At 44.1% G+C, this 20,666-nt stretch overlaps 1 protein-coding gene across 1 annotated transcript; it reads right to left on the reverse strand.

Moving 5' to 3' along the window:
• Positions 1-1,938: 1,938 nt before the first annotated feature.
• ark2ca (arkadia (RNF111) C-terminal like ring finger ubiquitin ligase 2Ca) lies at positions 1,939-19,091 on the reverse strand (the record flags this gene model as incomplete). Its single annotated transcript, XM_083657518.1, has 8 exons — positions 19,025-19,091; positions 5,769-6,069; positions 4,424-4,561; positions 4,159-4,288; positions 3,917-4,021; positions 3,538-3,633; positions 3,255-3,355; positions 1,939-2,056 (listed from the first exon to the last, which is right to left on the reverse strand). The coding sequence occupies exons 1-8, from the start codon at positions 19,083-19,085 to the stop codon at positions 1,939-1,941; spliced, it is 1,050 nt and encodes a 349-aa protein (XP_083513644.1). The 5' UTR covers positions 19,086-19,091.
• Between the last annotated feature and the right edge of the window lie 1,575 nt (positions 19,092-20,666).

Here is a 20,666-nt window from a genome sequence, read left to right on the forward strand (position 1 = left end):
AATTATGATTCAATCGCAAAAGAAAAACGATATAAAATTAAATACATACCGGTACCCACAATATCTACAGTTAGTAATAAATTATGATTGTTAAATACTTAAGGCATCTCAACTGACAACACCCTGTGTAAACTATCAAAAGTTCCTCAAAGACAAACTCCACTACAGGAGGAGGCAGTGTCAACACTGGCAGTGCACAAGACAGGGAGAAGGTCTATCTTAATCCTGGCTAATTGATCCCCTTGGTCCACAAGGCTATTAGGGGTCTTTGGGGGCTAGTCCCAATCCAATACTATTCCAGTGCATAGGACAGTTCAGGTTCTAAGAGGCTCTGTGGTACTGAAATGACTGAGCCAAACAGAAAAGGGTAGAAAACAATGAACGCTTTGTAAGACAGAGCAAAGATCAAGGTCAACACTGAAAAAGTTAACTTGTTTTCGCAGCCAAAATGTTTGTTTTGCCATCGTAGCCGCTGTGGCGTCTCCGTGCACTGTGAGAGGGATACTGCCTCCTTCACACTACATTCTACAGTGTTTCTAGCAATACAGCATAGCAACCAGCATAGCAACCACGAAGGGGAGGAGTCACACGAAAACACAAGATTAATACACGGGCTCCTCACTCCGTTTTAAAACACTGCGTGTTTCTAGACCTAAATATAACCCAACGCAAATGTAGAAAGGAAAATGTTGTTGCTATATCTATCGTCACATGTGCTTGTTCTTTAGGCAATAAGGTAAACGTCACAAGAGGGTGTCCCGGCGGTGCCTCCGAGGGGAACGGGATGAACACACGCTACGCGTCAGGGAAACAGCCGCTGACTCCCGGTGCTCCTTGTTTTGTTTGTTAGTGTTGTTGAGAAGAAGATAGTCACAGCTCAGATTAACTACGTCATGCACAGACATCGCTGCACCTTCCTTTTTTTTAGTTTGTTTGTTTAAGAAACGCTACCGAAGCTTAACAGCCCAAGTCAACGACGAAACATGCATTTTAGTGCGCTGCTCACTCAGCCGGCAGAAGATGGCACAGGGGCAGCGAAGTCTTCTGTTTTTCACTCCTTATTTGGCTTTGAATTGTATAATAAGCACTCCTCCACTTGGCCATAATGTTATTCGCCCAACTACAGTAACCACTAGGTGTTGCCTTGAAACCGTTGAAAAAACACTCAAGTTTGCACTTTTGGGATTCCTTACACACACACACACACACACACACACACGAGACACACACACACACACACACACACGACACAGTCTGTCCCAAGCAAAATGTACAACTGTATTGCAAAAAGTGGAAGCAGGGTGAGACCCGGGTTAGCGCTCGCCCCTAACAAGGTGAGAGGTCACCGAACATCAGTGGTCAGATACTGCTACTCTACTAACTAGCACAAATGATCTGTAGGTAAACATGGCGTCAGAGCTTTTTAGTTTCAGTTAAGCTCGTCTTGTGTGGCAGAATATTCATTTTGATTGAATGTGTGTGAAAGAGAGACATAGAGAGAGAGAGAGAGAGAGAGAGTAGTCGCTCAGCTCATGATGTGTTTCCACTCTCAGGACATTATAGTCATGGCTTTAGGAGCATGCTACACAGCCCAGGCTACCTACAGTACAACAGCACGACATAACAACACCTCACTTAACACCAGCAAGCTACAATAAACCCTGTGTACATGACAGTATGTTTGTGTGTTTGTTTGCTTCCAGAGGGATGTGCTTCTATAGAGAGAGAGAGAGGGAGAGTCTTCAGCAGCCTCTCCTGCAGTTAGTAATCCTGGCTTGGCTCAGTGAAGCGTGAGTCAGAAGGGTGATGATGTCACATGACGTCTGGGAGACATTTGGCAAAGCACCCAACAGGGGGCGCCGGCGGGAAGGGGGGCGGGCCGGGGTGGAAGAAAGCAGGAACCACTTCAGGGGGTGCGGGTTTGTGTGCCTGGGCTCATCAGCTGTCCGGGTTCAGCTGTGTTTCGATGTCAACCCGACAGATAGGACACTTCCTGCTGGTGGCCAGCCATTGGTCCACACAGCCCTGGTGGAAGAGGTGCATGCAGGGTAACCTCCTAGTGGAAAGAGGCAGAGGGGGGGAGGGGCTGTCAATGCATCGGTCTGATTGGTCTTCTTCACCTCGGCAAACATGAGTCTCCCAGTCAAGGGCGGAGCTTGCCTGTCTTGCATATATGGGTGTTATAGGTTTGATATATCTGTTTGTTATGTAGCACAATGTTGATGAATGCTATGAGAGTGAATTAGCAACAGATGATTATCAATAATTTGCTCATTTAATTTACGAGTAATCTCTACCAATATGACGACATTCCAAGTGATTCTCTCTACATTACTGGCTCAGGCTGCAAGGCACCACAGCACCCATTCAAACCCAGTCCACACAGGTATGTGCGCGCAGCTCGACGGGGATCTTCTGACAACACCGGGGAGTTAATTCTGTCCACTTTGGCACGTAGAGACGACTTCTCTTGTGTCAACAATCACACAGCCTCCTCAGACAGCTGAGACTCTCTATGCTGTGTAAACCTTCTCACACAGCTGAGACTCTCTATGCTGTGTAAACCTTCTCACACAGCTGAGACTCTATATCAGTAATACTCAACTTGCGGCCCGGGGGCCAGATGTGGCCCGCGACAGGGTGCAGAGTGCCCCCCCCCCCCCGACCATTTTCTAATAATTTCACGTTAGTTTTTATTGTGAATTCGAATCTAATTCACAATAAAAACTAACATGAAATAAAGTTTGGCTGAGCTCCAGATAATTTGTCAAATACCGCTGCCTGCTCGCTACCCAGGCACTTATGTATGTACTTAACCTAACTAACTTAACCTAACTAACTATCCGGTGTGCACAACATTGTCAGACTAAACTCCGGCTGACACCCCAAAAACCTACAATCCGCTACAGAAAAATGTATATTGATTGTTTATTAACTGGCCCCTGGCCTTCTATCATTTCACAAAAGTGGCTCCTGGGCAAAGCAAGTTGAGTATCCCTGCTCTGTACGCTGTAAACCTTCTCAGACAGCTGAGACTATACCCTGTAAACCGGCCCTCCTCCCTCATTCCAAAGCTGCTTCGTCCTCCCTTGAAATGTGCACTCATCCATTCCCCAGCATGGCTGTTGTAAATGCACATGTAAGAGCTACGCTTACAGCAGTGCTATGCTTCTAAACAGCACACAGTACCAGAGAATAGCACATTTCAGTGGAAATGGGGGATTTGGGGGACATAGGGCTTATCAGCATCTCACCTGACGTCCTCTCCATCCTCCAGCATGGACAAGCAGATGGTGCACTTCTCATCCACATCTGTCTCCTCCTCCTCCCCGATCTTCAGTTCCAGGGGCTTCCTCTGTTAAAGAGCACGGTGCAGGTTAGACACCACCTCTGGTAGCTCAGCAGATTGCAGAGAGAGACAGTGGGCTCAAATGGGCATGTAACATGTGTCTGTAAATACTGTGCATGCCAGCACAGTACCTGCAGGATCATGTACAATGACTCTCTGCATATGTGTCCAATAACTATCTCTGTTACCTTTTTGTATTTGTGTGGAAAGGTGAATCTCTCTATGGTTGTCTGGACAGCTCCTCTGCTGACACTACCCAGCCGATCCTCTAGCTGCAACAGCTCCTGGCCAAACGGAGGATACAGTTAGAATAGAATAGAGTAGAACAGAATAAAACAGAATAAAACAACAGAACAGAACAGAACAGAACAGAACAGAACAGAACAGAACAGAACAGAACAGAACAGAACAGAACAGAATAGAATAGAATAGAACAGGTCGCACTTGAAAATGAGATCCAGGTCTCAAGGTGATTCACCTGTATAAATAAAGGTTAAATAAAATAAAATAAAAGAACAGAACAGAACAGAAAGATGGTCATCTTCAAGTTGTCTAGAAGTAATTTACCTCATAGCTTTCTCGCACAGCAGTGGCATGCCGTGAAGGATTGAGGCTTTGCAGTGCCAACAGGTGGAGCTGCGGGTATGGGTAGTTTCTGATTTCATGCACAACCTGCCAATGGCAAAAGACAACTGTTTGTTGCAATACAGCGATCATGTTTATCCAGTCATTCAACACTGAAGAGACCGACCTGTCAACAAAACACGACCAGCAGAGACATCGAGCGAACAGTCTGTGAACCAACGTACCACCTGTGCCGAGGACGTGTTCCTGGGGAAGTGGTGCATTCTGGGGGAGGCCAGGTAATGTTGGTAGTGCTGTGGAAGCTGCTGGAGCTGGTACTGGTGGTGAGGGAGGCCAGCATCGACACTCAGATCCCTGCAGGCAGGCAGGCAGACAGACAGACACCTAGATAAGCACCAGCACCAAGGCAAGCTGACAGACAGATGGCGAGAGAGAGAGAGAGATGTCTCATCTCTTCAGCACCCTCGTTAATGTCCGACAGCGACTCACCAGTCGGTGCCCTCGGCCAGGTACCGCTGCTGCTGCTGCTGCTGCTGCGTGATTGGCTGGGGCACGTGGAGGGGAGGGGCATACTCGTAGCCTGAACGTAGCCGGTGAGGGTTCAGGGGGACACGCTCCTGGGTTCTCCTGTGTCGAGCACAGCAAGAAGAGATATGAGCACATCAAGCAGATATATGAACATGATATGCAGAATAATATCAATTATCAACGTCAATTTGAAACAAACATCTAAAACGTGGCGTTTTGCGTTCCTAAAAAACGTCAAATCAATGTACATTTGAAACAAAACCGGTTTATTTGAAAACCTTGCTGCCTTTCCAACGTTAAACGCAAAATAAAACAACTTTGGTTATGTTGAGGCAATTAAAACGACTTGGTGAAGGTTAGGGTTCTGGTTCTGGTTTGGCTTAGATAACAAAAACATTCAATATGACGCTGGAAACGCTGTGACCATGACTTCATCCAGCCCGACCACAACCCCCGTCCCGTACTGGCCACCCCCGCGCTATTTCAATAGCAGACTCTATGACGTGTAGAACGTTGATACACACATATAGAAACATGATACTGTATGTATGCAGCGTATTTGGCTTCAGAAACCTGATAGTGTAGCCTACATATGCGTGGATTGCAGAATGGTACAACGCCAGCATTTTATTCTGGTGACCAGGTGAGAGTGAAATGTGTGTATTAGGGCTGTCACTTTTTCCCAAAATAAAGTTCGAACGAACTTTAATTGCCCGCAAAATGTTCGAAAATATATTCAAAGTTTTTTGGTTAATTAATTAATAATTTTTTTTTTGCAGGCCAGGCCACCGGGCATCGGCCCGACGTGACCGATTATGCAGTCCGCGCCTGCCGGTTACATCGTATAAATATATATACGGTAATATAAAATATTAAAAGAGTATAAAAAAAAATCCTCAGCTGTCCTCATGGTCCAGTCAGTCAGCTCCTCTCCGCTGCTGTGTTAGCTTGGATGCTCACAGTCACAACACTGCCTCACAAACTTGGCTGCATCCAACTCGAGACAACTTTTCAGACCCTGGAGACAATCTTTCTCAGAAGAGACTAACGCGACAAATCTGGAGACTTTTTTCTGACATGGGATTAACATTACCAGCAAGCAGCAGTTCGTTAATTTTGGTTAATTAAAAAAAAAAAAAAAGGTCAATTATACATTCGAACATGCCCTCCTCCCCCACATTCGAAGTTAATTTCGAATTTCGAATAAAAAGTGACAGCCCCTAGTGTGTCTATGAATTGTGCACCTATCCCTTGGTGGGTGTGGTCATTGCTCTACCTGCCTTGGTGGGTGTGGTCATTGCTCTACCTGGAGTGTGGGAGGATCCTGCGGTGCTGCGCCTCCAGAAGCTGCTGTTGGATGAGGTATTGCTGGTGTAAGGCCTGAGGTAGGAAGGGAGGCCCTGGCACGTCCTGGAACTGAGGAGGTGCAGGCAGGGCAGCGAGGGGCGGATGGTGGGCCGGGGCCAGGTGGGCGGCCAGGCCCGCCTGGGGGTTCTGGCCGGCATGTCCTAGAGGGAAGTCGGCTGCCACGGGCGCCTGCGGGGCGCTCAGGTGAAAGTGTCTGCAGGAGGTAGCATGGCTGTGTTGATGCCTGTTGAAGTGCGCTCCTACAGGAGATCAATGCAAGGTGGTGAGAAATGAGACTCGGCCCTGATCAAGTCTGTGCTCACTTTCATTCATGCAGACGACATGGAGACAACATGGAGACAACATGGAGACAACATGGAGACAACATGGAGACGCAGACTCATTCACACACAAACAAGACATGAAGACAAGATGAGACAATGTTGTCCTTTCTCTCATACACACACATATGGGCTGGTATCGCCACTGATTTCCCGATTTCATATGATTCCGATACTCAAGTTCCCGAATCCCGATTCAATTTCAGATTTGATACGATTTCAGATTTGATACGATTCTATATCGATATTTCAGTTACAATACCAATTTTGCTTGGATATTAAAGAGATTATGAAAGAACTAATGCTGTAAATTGTACAAGGAACCCTCTAACCTGGTGCATTATTAAAAATCTTAACGTTTACAGATGTTTACGAGATCTCGTTGCTCTAAGAACCAAACCACGGGAGTCTAGGGGTTAAAGCTTCAAGCATCCACAGGAAAAGACGTTATATTAAAAGATCGATTTTGGGTTTATGAATCGTCGTTATCACTTCCTTTAAATGAACATCGATTCGATATAGATTATTTATTTTTTAACCCAGCCCTACACATACACACACACACACAATGACAACAAGCACATAAAAAACAGCAAACATTCACTCACACACACACACACACACTCACTCACTCACTCACACACACACACTCACACACACACACACACACACACACACACACACACACACACTCACTCACTCACTCTCACACACACACACACACAGAGAAACAGTATAAGAGGAGTGACAGGACAACAGGAGACAGACGAAACAGCAGATGGACACACAGACGTGGAGGACACCCCTATGGAGCAGCACCCCCTAAGCCCACAGACAGATTGGACCCCGCCAGCCTCTTGACTTGCCATAGTGCTGCTGGGTCAGCAGGGAGGATGCATGGGTCTCCACTAATGGCCTGGGACTGCTCCAAGAAGATCTACAGCACCGGGGTTCTGCTTTGCCCATTGCTAGTCAATGGAACAGATCTGGCTCCTATATCTTCTTCTTCTTCTTCTTTTTGTACTTTTGAAGGAAGAAATATTCGACTGTTCTCATCAAAGCTTCTATCATTTTAGTGTGAATATCTTTCCTATCTTCTAGCCATGCAGGCCCAGCCAGCAGCCTCTAATAACACAGGCTTATAGTTAATCATCTTCCGTCTCTGCCCCCCAAAGACATGAGTCTGTGGCTGTCCCGCTGAATCAGCACAAACACAATCAATATTCACTGAGGGGGGGGGGGGGGGGGGCAGACAGTTGCTCCTTCAGCCCCCGTTATAGCTTATAGCCGTCCAGCTGTCTGGACCATGCAGGGAACACACACCATAAAGCAGGCCTGGGGGAGGGGCCTGTGTCCTGTGTTACAGGCAGGACAGGACCAAGTGTGTGTCCTGTGTTACAGGCAGGACAGGACCAAGTGTGTGTCCTGTGTTACAGGCAGGACAGGACCAAGTGTGTGTCCTGTGTTACAGGTAGGACAGGACCAAGTGTGTGTCCTGTGTTACAGGCAGGACAGGACCAGAGACCTACAGGACCAGAGGCCTACGTGTTTCACTGGCCACGGTACACATGTGCTGTTCAATTAGGTTCTGTATATTAGAGGTCACGTGTCATCTGGACATTATATTATATGTATATGTATATATATATATATACCATATATATATATACGGTATATATATATATACTGTATATATATATATATATACCGTATATATATATATATATATATATATCACACTGTCTGAGGCTGCGCTGGGTTTCATATAATATAAGGAGGGATATTAGACAGAATGGGGATCTTGCCTATGACTTAATGGTCTGTGATATATTATTAAATGAACAGCTGATGGTTCACTGAGCTTCAAATGATCAGATCAGTCTGTAACATATTCCAATAACAAACCAAACAGGTCTTGTGTGAGTGTGGAGTATTTGAGTAGAATCCAAAGGGCTTTATTTTTGATGTACATACAAATACTGATCACCTCCCATAAGTGCATCTTTTTGTAGTATTCTTGGTAACTTGACATTAATATTGGTAGTTCTTTTGCTTCAGTGGATCTAGCCTTAGGACACAGGAAGGAAGCCAGTGACCTTTCTGTGGGGCTGAGGAAGTAGAGCAGAAATGGCTGCTAGACGGCTACACGGTACATCACTTTTCTATCACGCCTGTGAGCGAAGCTCTGAATGAATATCAAAGTATGTGATTGATTAGTAATGTAATGTAGGCCATTCATTCATATTTGACATATGCCACAGCGCTGACTGCAGCCACAACATGATGTTGTTATTGTATGTTACTAATAGCTCTACTTTGATTTGACATACATATATACATCTTTATACATCTCTTGTGTGGTGTTGATCACCTCCCCACACACACGCCTCTCCTCCCTCCCCCACCGCTGAGCTCCACAGCAACAGCCCTTCCCCCACTGCGTCCCCGTCTGAGTGACAGCCCCGTAAGCCCCGCCCACCCGTGACTGCAGCAGTCTGACATGGAACCTGTCTCTCATCCCCCTCTCATGCTCCCACCACTGCAGCCTGCTACTCTCCTCCGCCATGTGCCACGGAGAGCCGCGTGTGGGTCAGTGCTGGGTGTAACTCATTACAAAAGTAACATATTACATGTAATATATTACCTCTAGCAGTAACTCGCATAACCTATTACCAGTTACTTGGTCAAGTAACCCAAGTTACAAATTGAGTTACTTTTTTTTTTTAATCAAAGCATTATTTAAATAAAGATACAATCATTTCCTAATTTAATTGTGTGATTTTATGCAAATAACCAATACAGATGACAATAACAAAGGAAAATGATAACATAGAATTTTGCACTGACTTCAAGACGGTTTAAATTATTTTTCGGGATGGTTCCGAGGCAGCGATGTCATTCTGCTGCTGCTGTTGTTTTGGTGAAAGTAATGCAAAAGTAGTGTAATGACGAATGAGTTACTCTAGTCTACACAGACAGTAATATTGTAAAGTAACTTATAGTAACCCACCTATAGCAAAAGTAACATATTACTAGTATGCAGTATATTACATTTTGAAAGTAACTTGCCCAACACTGGTGCAGGTCATTATTCCAATCAATCACTGCAGCAGCTGATAGGGCTGCTCGATTATGGCAAAAATCATAATCAGGATTATTTTTTGACTGATATTGAGATCATGATTATTTAATGCGATTACTCATTGACTTTGCCAACATCATGCGTTTATTGAACTTGAAAAAAGGTATTTCTTAATAATGGATTTCTTTGAACTTTAATACCGTATATAATTGAATTGAAAAACAAAGAAGAAAAAAAAGGCAAACTAAAATAAATAAGCTTGTGAGATTTCTAGGGTGGAGACTCTGGAGACGATGCGCCATGTGTGCACTTTTGTTGTGACCAAAATTTCAACTCATGCCACGTCATCCACATCATCAGTGGGTATGACAACCTTGACGATTGTGGGGCATGACATGACATCATCAGTGGTTATGACATCACTTGACAATTGAGGGGCATGACATCACATCATCCTTATCATCACTCAGTGCTTTCCAGTTGAGCCTTGCTCCGCTGGCCTTGTCTCAGGGATTGGCTGTTTAGAGTGTAGCCCTCCTGGTCATATCAGACCCTCAGTCAAAAGGCCTCAAGTATGTCTGGGTTGACCATGACTGTTGAGCTGAACAAAGCAGAAAGAGATCTCCCCCCCAAAATCCGACACACGAAACTCAGCAGCGAACTAGCTTGAGTGACATCACTGAGGACATCATCACTGATGACATCTTCTTCACTGATGACATTACAATTACTTGAGTAGCATGACTGATGACATCACAATTGCTCAAGTGACATCATCGGTGACATCATCAGTGGGCAGCAGGGAAGGGATGTTGATGATGTCACAATGGCTCTGTGAGTGTGAAGGCCTGGGGCGGATTTTTTCATTTTTTGGGGGACCAGATTAATTTCAGAGCCCTGAAAAGTGTTTTGGCAAATTTTGGAGCCGATCAGAGCAACAGCTGGGGAGAGAAAGTGCTCAGACGGACGGACAGACAGGGTGGTGTCTGTTGGTCACTTCCATGACATCATCAGTGATGTCATAAACATGACATCATCAGTGATGTCATAAATCCATAACACGTTGCGCTCATCGTCTCCAGAGTCTCCATCTAGCAGCTGATTTCACTGCCCACCTCAAGAAGTTAGCTGCTGGCTAGTAGTGTATGGCTACTCTAAAAAACCTGCACACACACACAGATGGCGGTAATGCAACATAAAGGATGCCAACTGCTGCCATAAAACACCACAGAAGAAGACACACAGGGCTCTTGATGGCACATAGTTACACATCACTGTCCTACATGTTACACATCACTGTCCTACATGTTGCACATCACTGCCCTACATGTTACACATCACTGCCCTACATGTTGCACATCACTGTCCTACATGTTGCACATCACTCTCCTACATGTTGCACATCACTGTCCTACATGTTGCACATCACTGCATACATGTTGCACATCACTGTCCTACATGTTGCACATCACTGCCCTACATGTTGCACATCACTGTCCTACATGTTGCACATCACTGTCCTACATGTTGCACACTGCCCTACATGTTACACATCACTGCCCTACATGTTACACATCACTGTCCTACATGTTGCACATCACTGCCCTACATGTTGCACACTGCCCTACATGTTGCACATCACTGTCCTACATGTTGCACATCACTGTCCTACATGTTGCACACTGCCCTACATGTTGCACATCACTGCCCTACATGTTGCACATCACTGTCCTACATGTTGCACATCACTGTCCTACATGTTACACATCACTGCCCTACATGTTGCACATCACTGCCCTACATGTTGCACATCACTGTCCTACATGTTGCACATCACTGTCCTACATGTTGCACATCACTGTCCTACATGTTGCACATCACTGTCCTACATGTTGCACATCACTGCCCTACATGTTACACATCACTGCCCTACATGTTGCACATCACTGCCCTACATGTTACACATCACTGTCCTACATGTTACACATCACTGCCCTACATGTTACACATCACTGCCCTACATGTTGCACATCACTGCCCTACATGTTACACATCACTGCCCTACATGTTGCACATCACTGTCCTACATGTTGCACATCACTGTCCTACATGTTACACATCACTGTCCTACATGTTACACATCACTGCCCTACATGTTACACATCACTGTCCTACATGTTACACATCACTGTCCTACATGTTACACATCACTGTCCTACATGTTGCACATCACTGCCCTACATGTTACACATCACTGTCCTACATGTTACACATCACTGCCCTACATGTTGCACATCACTGTCCTACATGTTGCACATCACTGTCCTACATGTTGCACATCACTGCCCTACATGTTGCACATCACTGCCCTACATGTTGCACATCACTGTCCTACATGTTGCACATCACTGTCCTACATGTTGCACATCACTGTCCTACATGTTACACATCACTGTCCTACATGTTGCACATCACTGTCCTACATGTTACACATCACTGTCCTACATGTTGCACATCACTGTCCTACATGTTACACATCACTGTCCTACATGTTGCACATCACTGTCCTACATGTTGCACATCACTGTCCTACATGTTGCACATCACTGTCCTACATGTTGCACATCACTGTCCTACATGTTGCACATCACTGTCCTACATGTTGCACATCACTGTCCTACATGTTACACATCACTGTCCTACATGTTGCACATCACTGTCCTACATGTTGCACACTGTCCTACATGTTACACATCACTGTCCTACATGTTGCACATCACTGTCCTACATGTTGCACATCACTGTCCTACATGTTGCACATCACTGTCCTACATGTTGCACATCACTGCCCTACATGTTGCACATCACTGCCCTACATGTTGCACATCACTGCCCTACATGTTGCACATCACTGCCCTACATGTTGCACATCACTGTCCTACATGTTGCACATCACTGTCCTACATGTTACACATCACTGTCCTACATGTTACACATCACTGTCCTACATGTTACACATCACTGTCCTACATGTTGCACATCACTGTCCTACATGTTACACATCACTGTCCTACATGTGCACATCACTGCCCTACATGTTACACATCACTGCCCTACATGTTACACATCACTGTCCTACATGTTACACATCACTGTCCTACATGTGCACATCACTGCCCTACATGTTACACATCACTGTCCTACATGTTACACATCACTGTCCTACATGTTACACATCACTGTCCTACATGTGCACATCACTGCCCTACATGTTGCACATCACTGTCCTACATGTTGCACATCACTGTCCTACATGTTGCACAGTCCTACATGTTACACATCACTGTCCTACATGTTACACACTGTCCTACATGTTGCACATCACTGCCCTACATGTTACACATCACTGTCCTACATGTTACACACTGTCCTACATGTTACACATCACTGCCCTACATGTTACACATCACTGTCCTACATGTTACACATCACTGCCCTACATGTTACACATCACTGTCCTACATGTTACACATCACTGTCCTACATGTGCACATCACTGCCCTACATGTTACACATCACTGTCCTACATGTTACACATCACTGTCCTACATGTTACACATCACTGTCCTACATGTGCACATCACTGCCCTACATGTTGCACATCACTGTCCTACATGTTGCACATCACTGTCCTACATGTTGCACAGTCCTACATGTTGCACATCACTGCCCTACATGTTGCACATCACTGCCCTACATGTTACACATCACTGTCCTACATGTTACACATCACTGTCCTACATGTTACACATCACTGTCCTACATGTGCACATCACTGCCCTACATGTTGCACATCACTGCCCTACATGTGCACATCACTGCCCTACATGTTGCACATCACTGTCCTACATGTTGCACATCACTGTCCTACATGTTACACATCACTGTCCTACATGTTACACATCACTGTCCTACATGTTGCACATCACTGCCCTACATGTTACACATCACTGTCCTACATGTTGCACAGTCCTACATGTTGCACATCACTGTCCTACATGTTACACACTGTCCTACATGTTGCACATCACTGTCCTACATGTTGCACAGTCCTACATGTTGCACACTGCCCTACATGTTGCACACTGTCCTACATGTTGCACATCACTGTCCTACATGTTGCACATCACTGTCCTACATGTTGCTGTCCTACATGTTGCACATCACTGCCCTACATGTTGCACATCACTGTCCTACATGTTGCACATCACTGTCCTACATGTTGCTGTCCTACATGTTGCACATCACTGCCCTACATGTTGCACATCACTGTCCTACATGTTGCTGTCCTACATGTTGCACATCACTGTCCTACATGTTCGGCATTTCTCAAATAAATATGAGTGGGAGACAAGTTGGTGTTAATGCGGGCTGTAGCAGCACAGCAACCGTGCAACCTTATTATTATGCATTAAATGTGAAGGTTTGTTGTCCAGTGTGGTGATTAGTGTTGTTGGCAGTGGGCAGGGACAGCGGAGTCTCAGACACACCTTGTTCCCACAAATAACCAACTATTTGAGACATTATGGACAGATGTAAGACAGATGTAAGCATCAAGTAGCTGGGAAAAGAGGACGAGAAGTCCCACAGACTTCTAAATCCCTCAAATCCCCCTTGCTCAGCTTAGGGGACATTGGACACAATCATCAGTTTGGCTCTGTACACCACCACAATGGATTTAAAATTAAACAACCAAGATGTGCTTTAACTGCAGAATTCCATCTTTAATTTGAGGGTATTTACATCTCAATCAGGTGACCAGTGTAGGAATTACATTATATGTTAAGGGACCAAAATGACATTTTAATGGACCAAAAGTAATGGACAAACTAACATAATCATCCAATCATCCAAATGAGTTCTGAAGCATTTAGTTGAATATGAGCAGATGATATTGCCAGAAACACGTCAGAATTTATCCTGCTGCTGTTGTCAGTAGTCACATCATCAATAAATGCAAGGGAATCAATTGTATGAACAGTCATACATGCCCACACGTGGATGTCCTACACACAGTCATACATGCCCACACATGGATGTCCTACACACAGTCATACATGCCCACATGTGGACATGTATGACTGTGGATGATTGGATGATTATGTTAGTTTGTCCATTGTACTTTTGGTCCCTTAAAATGTAATTTTGGTCCCTTAACATATAATGTAATTCCTACACTGGTCACCTGATTGAGATGTAAATGCCCTCAAATTAAAGATGGAATTCTGCAGTTAAAGCACATCTTGGTTGTTTAATTTTAAATCCATTGTGGTGGTGTACAAAGCCAAACTGATGATTGTGTCCAACGTCCAAATATATATGGACCTAACGGTATCTAGCTAAAGACTTTAAATCAGGCTAAGGCTGCTGTAGTCTATAAGTATATATGTTACATATTAGTATTGTGCCTAATTACCCCATTTACAGACTTTTGGAGAGAGCAAATGTGACTTTTTATTGTAATGCTTTGTTAAAGGCGAGAGCACCGTTTAAACCCAAAGACAGACAGCACATTCCCACCAGATGTTAAGTATTGTAGGAATGCTCGACAAAAAAGTTGAGAAGTGGTCACATGACGCCAAAACTGGATCTGTAACTGTGTATTGAAACACTTAGACACACTTATATGACACCCTTATCACACTTAGAGCTCTTATATGACACCCTTATCACACTTAGTGCTCTTATATGACACCCTTATCACACTTAGAGCTCTTACATGACACCCTTATCACACTTAGAGCTCTTATATGACACCCTTATCACACTTAGAGCTCTTATATGACACCCTTATCACACTTAGAGCTCTTACATGACACCCTTATCACACTTAGAGCTCTTACATGACACCCTTATCACACTTAGAGCTCTTATATGACACCCTTATCACACTTAGAGCTCTTACATGACACCCTTATCACACTTAGAGCTCTTATATGACACCCTTATCACACTTAGAGCTCTTATATGACACCCTTATCACACTTAGAGCTCTTATATGACACCCTTATCACACTTAGAGCTCTACATGACACCCTTATCACACTTAGAGCTCTACATGACACCCTTATCACACTTAGAGCTCTTATATGACACCCTTATCACACTTAGAGCTCTACATGACACCCTTATCACACTTAGAGCTCTTATATGACACCCTTATCACACTTAGAGCTCTACATGACACCCTTATCACACTTAGAGCTCTACATGACACCCTTATCACACTTAGAGCTCTACATGACACCCTTATCGAGCTCTACACGACACCTTTATTACTAACAACAAAAAGGATGGCAACTCTAAAACCTTTCATGTAATAACATTCATGAAAAGACTAAATAATTTTAAGCCTCATCTGAAATTGCAGATTGTGCGCCTAATTGTGCTTAATTATGCTACTGTGACAAGGTACAAAAGCAGGTATTTTTTCAGGATAGTAGTAATGTACTACTTTAAACGTTTAAACCACGTGTGATTTACTATTGAGTTGAATCGTCCACCTTGATGCCAAGTTATGTTATGCAAATGCAGAAGCAAGTGAGCAATAAATGAAGGAGGTGAAGATTAAGAAGAGGTTGTAACACTTAACTAATTGTGATCAATTAATTGTAGTCCTATGTTAGCTGCTATATAACCCACATAATATCCTTGATAATAATCACAAAGAAAGAGGACCATAGAAATATATCACCTCGCGAATGAAATAGTCGGCGTTTGAAGATGAAACCAAATCAGTGTGTGATTATTCACCTGTATAAAGAGTAGCTTCTGCTACTTGGTTGAAGAGTCCTAAAAGCACCATAGCCCAGTGTTTTGATGTATATGTAATGAAGAGGGACTTCAAAGTGCTGGTCTGCCTGAAGCTGCATCATTCAGTGGGGAGTTCAGCGCCAATTCATTTTGGAATAACGGGGCTGGATACTAAGCAGTCGATGCATCAACGTGTCTGCAAAGTTCAGACCAACGAGTGGATGTGTTGACTGAGGCCATGTTCTGCTTTACAAAGCACACACGTCCAGTGAGCACATCGACTGGGAGGGAGTGGTGGCATGTCACTTTAAATCTCACTGCCCATGTTATCCAGTATTATTATTATATAGATTTTTTTTTGTTTTGTATATGATAAATTTGGTTGCCCTATATAGTCCCAAGTGAGCGGAGCAGTCAGTACCTTGAAGTGCCTCTGTCAACGACAGCTGAGAAATGAGAGCACATATAGAGTGAGGGGACTGCCTTAGTGACAGCACAGTGAGGAGGGAGGGGGGGTGGCACACATGGAAATCAGCAAAAAGCACACTGAAGGTTAGGAAAAATACTACAGTCTTTATTGGAAAATATTAGTATGTGTGGCACTGTGTGATAATAGTAATAATAATAATAATAATAATATATCCTATATAATCATAATAATTCCATGCAAATAAAGACCAAAGGCAAGGCCCAACCATGCTTTCTGTAGGGTTAACAGAACAGAAGCAGCATCCAATGAGTAGATGTGTATGCTTGACAGCACAGTTCAGTACAGCAGGGACATCTCTACACAAAGAGTACATTGGAATCTGCTGTTCAATGTGGAAAAAACAAAAAGTATAAAATGACCATGCATTAGGATCTAATACAAGAACATAAGGTAGAAAACCACAACCAAAGAATAAAGACATTTTGATTCTAAAAGGAGTTCTACAGCAGTGCAGGATATACACATCCCTGTAAAATGGATAGCATTCTGGAGGTGTCTGAAGAAAGACTTGCATGACAGTGGAAAGGGGGATTTTTTTTTTTTTATGGAAAAATGGTCTATATAGTCGCGGGAATTTATTGTGACCAACTAAAATGGGCTCAATTCAATGAGCAGGAACAAAGGCTTTCACACGTGGACGGGATCATGATGAGCAGCCATTTAGACACCCCTCAAACAGGTGCAGGTGGACCATCAAAGGTGAAGATAACAGCACACACACACACGGCTACTGTGCTTTCAATGTGGCGCGTATATCGGCCACTCGGCTGCTATGAGGAGAGTAGTATTATTTACCATCGTAATGATTTAGTCCAAGTTTCCAATAAGGTGATCAGACAACTGCTCATTGATGATGAAAGCAGGTACAAAGCACCTTTGCAAAGGGGATGGAGACACTATGTAATCGAATCGGGGGGGAAGGGGGGGGCGTCAAAATCTATCCACTTTACAGAAATGTACAGCAGAATGTAGTCTATCCACACTGAATGGGAGAATCACAATGACATTCTGTAGTAAACATCTAAATGCTACAAAAATGGGTTATTTCACTAAAGAGCAACATGACAGTTTAAATAAAGACAAACTGCTTTCTACAGAAGGTGTTATTCTTTAGTCGGTTACACAGAAGGATACGGTATGAGTGGGGAACTCGCTTTTTTAATGCCAATGTCGTCTCCAGATGGAAAGAGGAAATGAGGAAGAAGGGGTTCACAATACAGCTAGATGCAGAGAACAGGCAGGCAGAGGGCTAACGGCAGACAGCAGCAGATGATCGTTAGCTACACAATGGAGGGGGGACAAAGAATGTAGAGCCAGCCTCGATACTATGGAACAGGAAAAAAGAACAGAAATAAAAGCACAATGAAATCATTGGTGCTACTGCATGTATTTTAACAATGCACGTCAAATTATTATTATTTATCACTATTATTATTATTACATAATCAGCACAGATAGCCTGCTGCAATGGAGGGTGTTATTTTGCCCAATTTAGCTACTGGGTTTTGCCATCAAGCAAAACAAAATGGGTGTGGGGGTTGGTGGGGGTGTCGGATCACTGATGGAGCATCTGCAGACTTATTTATTTACAGCGTTTCCCATCTGACAAAATAGCCACATTAGTTACAGGTTTAGGGGCAAAACGCCACCATTTTACAGCCCTTTTAGAATAGACCGTATACCCTAATCTGAGGTAACGTTATTACAGCCATACAGTGTGTGTGTGTGGCTCTGAAGACAACGCTATAGTGAGTGTGATTAGCTATATCGCTACCGTGAAAATGGATCGCATGGAATCAGCAGACTCACTGCCAATTAACCAATTTACACAGACAGAAACACAACCCCCGGTAAACGTTAGTTAAACAATCGAGTTGTCAACCTGATCGACGGGGCTACGTTACAGCTGCTCGCTGCTCGGGCAAATGACCAACACATCCACGTTAAACCAAGCCAAGCCAAGGGCGAGCTGGTACATTTGGATTTAACAAGCTGGTGGTCAGTAGCAGCTATGATGATTTAACAAGCTGTTGGTCAGTAGCAGCTATGATTTAACAAGCTGTTGGTCAGTAGCAGCTATGATTTAACACGCTGTTGGTCAGTAGCAGCTATGATTTAACACGCTGTTGGTCAGTAGCAGCTATGAAAATAGACCAAACATCGCGCTAGCCATGGTGAGCAGAGCTGCTATTGACTTTGACAGCTGCCGTCATTTGGTGCGGTTTAACAGGCCCCATAGACAATAAACGTGTATTAATTAGACGCGTGTCTTTAATAATAATAATTAGAAAAAGCTCGATTTTTGTCGTCTTTATTCGGCTATTGAATTAACGCGACGTTACCAATAGCAAGAAGCTAGGCTATTCTAGGCTATTCTCGCTATCGTTATCCTTTTGCTAGCAGGTGTCAGCTCTTTAGGTTGTGTTGGTTATTATTTGCTGAACGCTGAGAAATGGTTAGGATAAAAGAGAAGATAAAAAAAATCATACCTCTGTTTCTAACGGAACCGAAAACGGGGAGAACCAAATATCCAACATGTACTAACACCATCCTGGCTCCTTTGTTGTGTGGGTGGCTCTGGCCAGTGAGACAGATGGTCCATGGAAATGCTCCCCTCCAATCCCAGCGCGTTCAAACAGACAGGCACACAAAGACGGGAGCAGCCAATCACTGACCTCCTCTGCCGGGAGCAGCCAATGACCGACCTCCTCTGCCGAGAGCCCTCTGGCTTTGGCACCCGGCTCAGCCAATGAGAGCACCTGTGGGTGCCGAGTGGGTCGCAAAGAGGTGGAGATGTCTGCGTTTTAGGCCACCCCCCCTTTGATAAGATTTCACCCCAGGCACCCCCATATGGGAAAGTTGTTGTTGTTCATTGATTAATATGCAACTACATCCGACTACTGTGAAACCTACAGTTGTCATTATGCTGATACATTTTCTATTTGGGATCATTTTCTAGTCAATTAAATTCTAGTATAATTAAAGTTTCTAATTATTCTAATCTTCACTATTAAAATAATAATGACAAGTAAACCTGCACTCATATTAAATGTAGCCTATAATTGCCCTGGCTGTACACATGCTAAACACTCTCACAGTGGCCTAAGCCAGAAGGTTGTAGGAACAGATGGGCATGGGGAGGTTGAGGGGGGTCAGTGTCACTAAACTCTCAGTCCCATATGTCCTCATCTATCTCACCTAACCCTCTTGCAGTTCCCACCATCTAACAAAGACCTGAGCCCTGCACAATGATCTACTCAAAGTGCAGGTCAAGCTACTGCAACAAAGTGCCCTTTGCATCGAAAACAACAGAAATGTTTGACTGCTACTCCAACAAGCATCAACATAACACTCATGGAAATGAATAAAGATGGTTCCCCCTACTTTATGTCTATCTAAGGATCTGGAATATTTCATTTTCTTGGAAGGTATTCTGTTTCTTCCCTTACATTTCCTGACTGCATGGTTAAGCAGTGGATTCATTATGTTCATGAATCATCATCAAACTTATTGGCAAAGTAATTAAATTCAAACAGTCAGAGGCATAAACATGAATGAGAACAGATTAATAAATTCAAACATTCTGCATTCCTAGTCAGTTTGTTCACAGCCGCAGCAATCGAGCAGACTGACATGTCCATTCCAGAAGGTGCCTGGTTAGAGAACTGATCTGTGCTGTGCTGTGCTGTGCATTACCTTGAGCCAAACTCATGAATGACATTTAGCAAATTACCAATCAAGCAGTACATGCTCACTGGTAATTACAGGTAATTACATGCACCATTTTTTGACGAGAACCAGGCCCTCTGGTGGTGGTTTCTGCAGCACTGGTGGTGGTGTCTGCTGCATCAACTGAACTGAACTCAGTTATAACCTGAAATAACCCACTTCCACTTGGAACCGACTCTGAATCTTAAACTGCGTGGCTCAGAATAGGAGGCTGAAGCTATATGAGTCAGAGATTTACCCAGGCCGTCCACGACACCAGCAGCTCCCCGGAGCATTACCATACAGCTGATGCTCTGCCCAGAGGGTGAGCAGCAGAGATGGCTAAAGGACTTTTGGGGTTTTGGGCTAGGAGCCAGGCAGACTGCATTGCTCCAGTCCCGCACATGCTCCCTCATTGTCCCC

The sequence above is a fragment of the Poromitra crassiceps genome, assembly GCF_964638095.1.
Source record: "Poromitra crassiceps genome assembly, chromosome: 21".
In the NCBI taxonomy this organism is placed as follows: Eukaryota; Metazoa; Chordata; class Actinopteri; order Beryciformes; family Melamphaidae; genus Poromitra; species Poromitra crassiceps.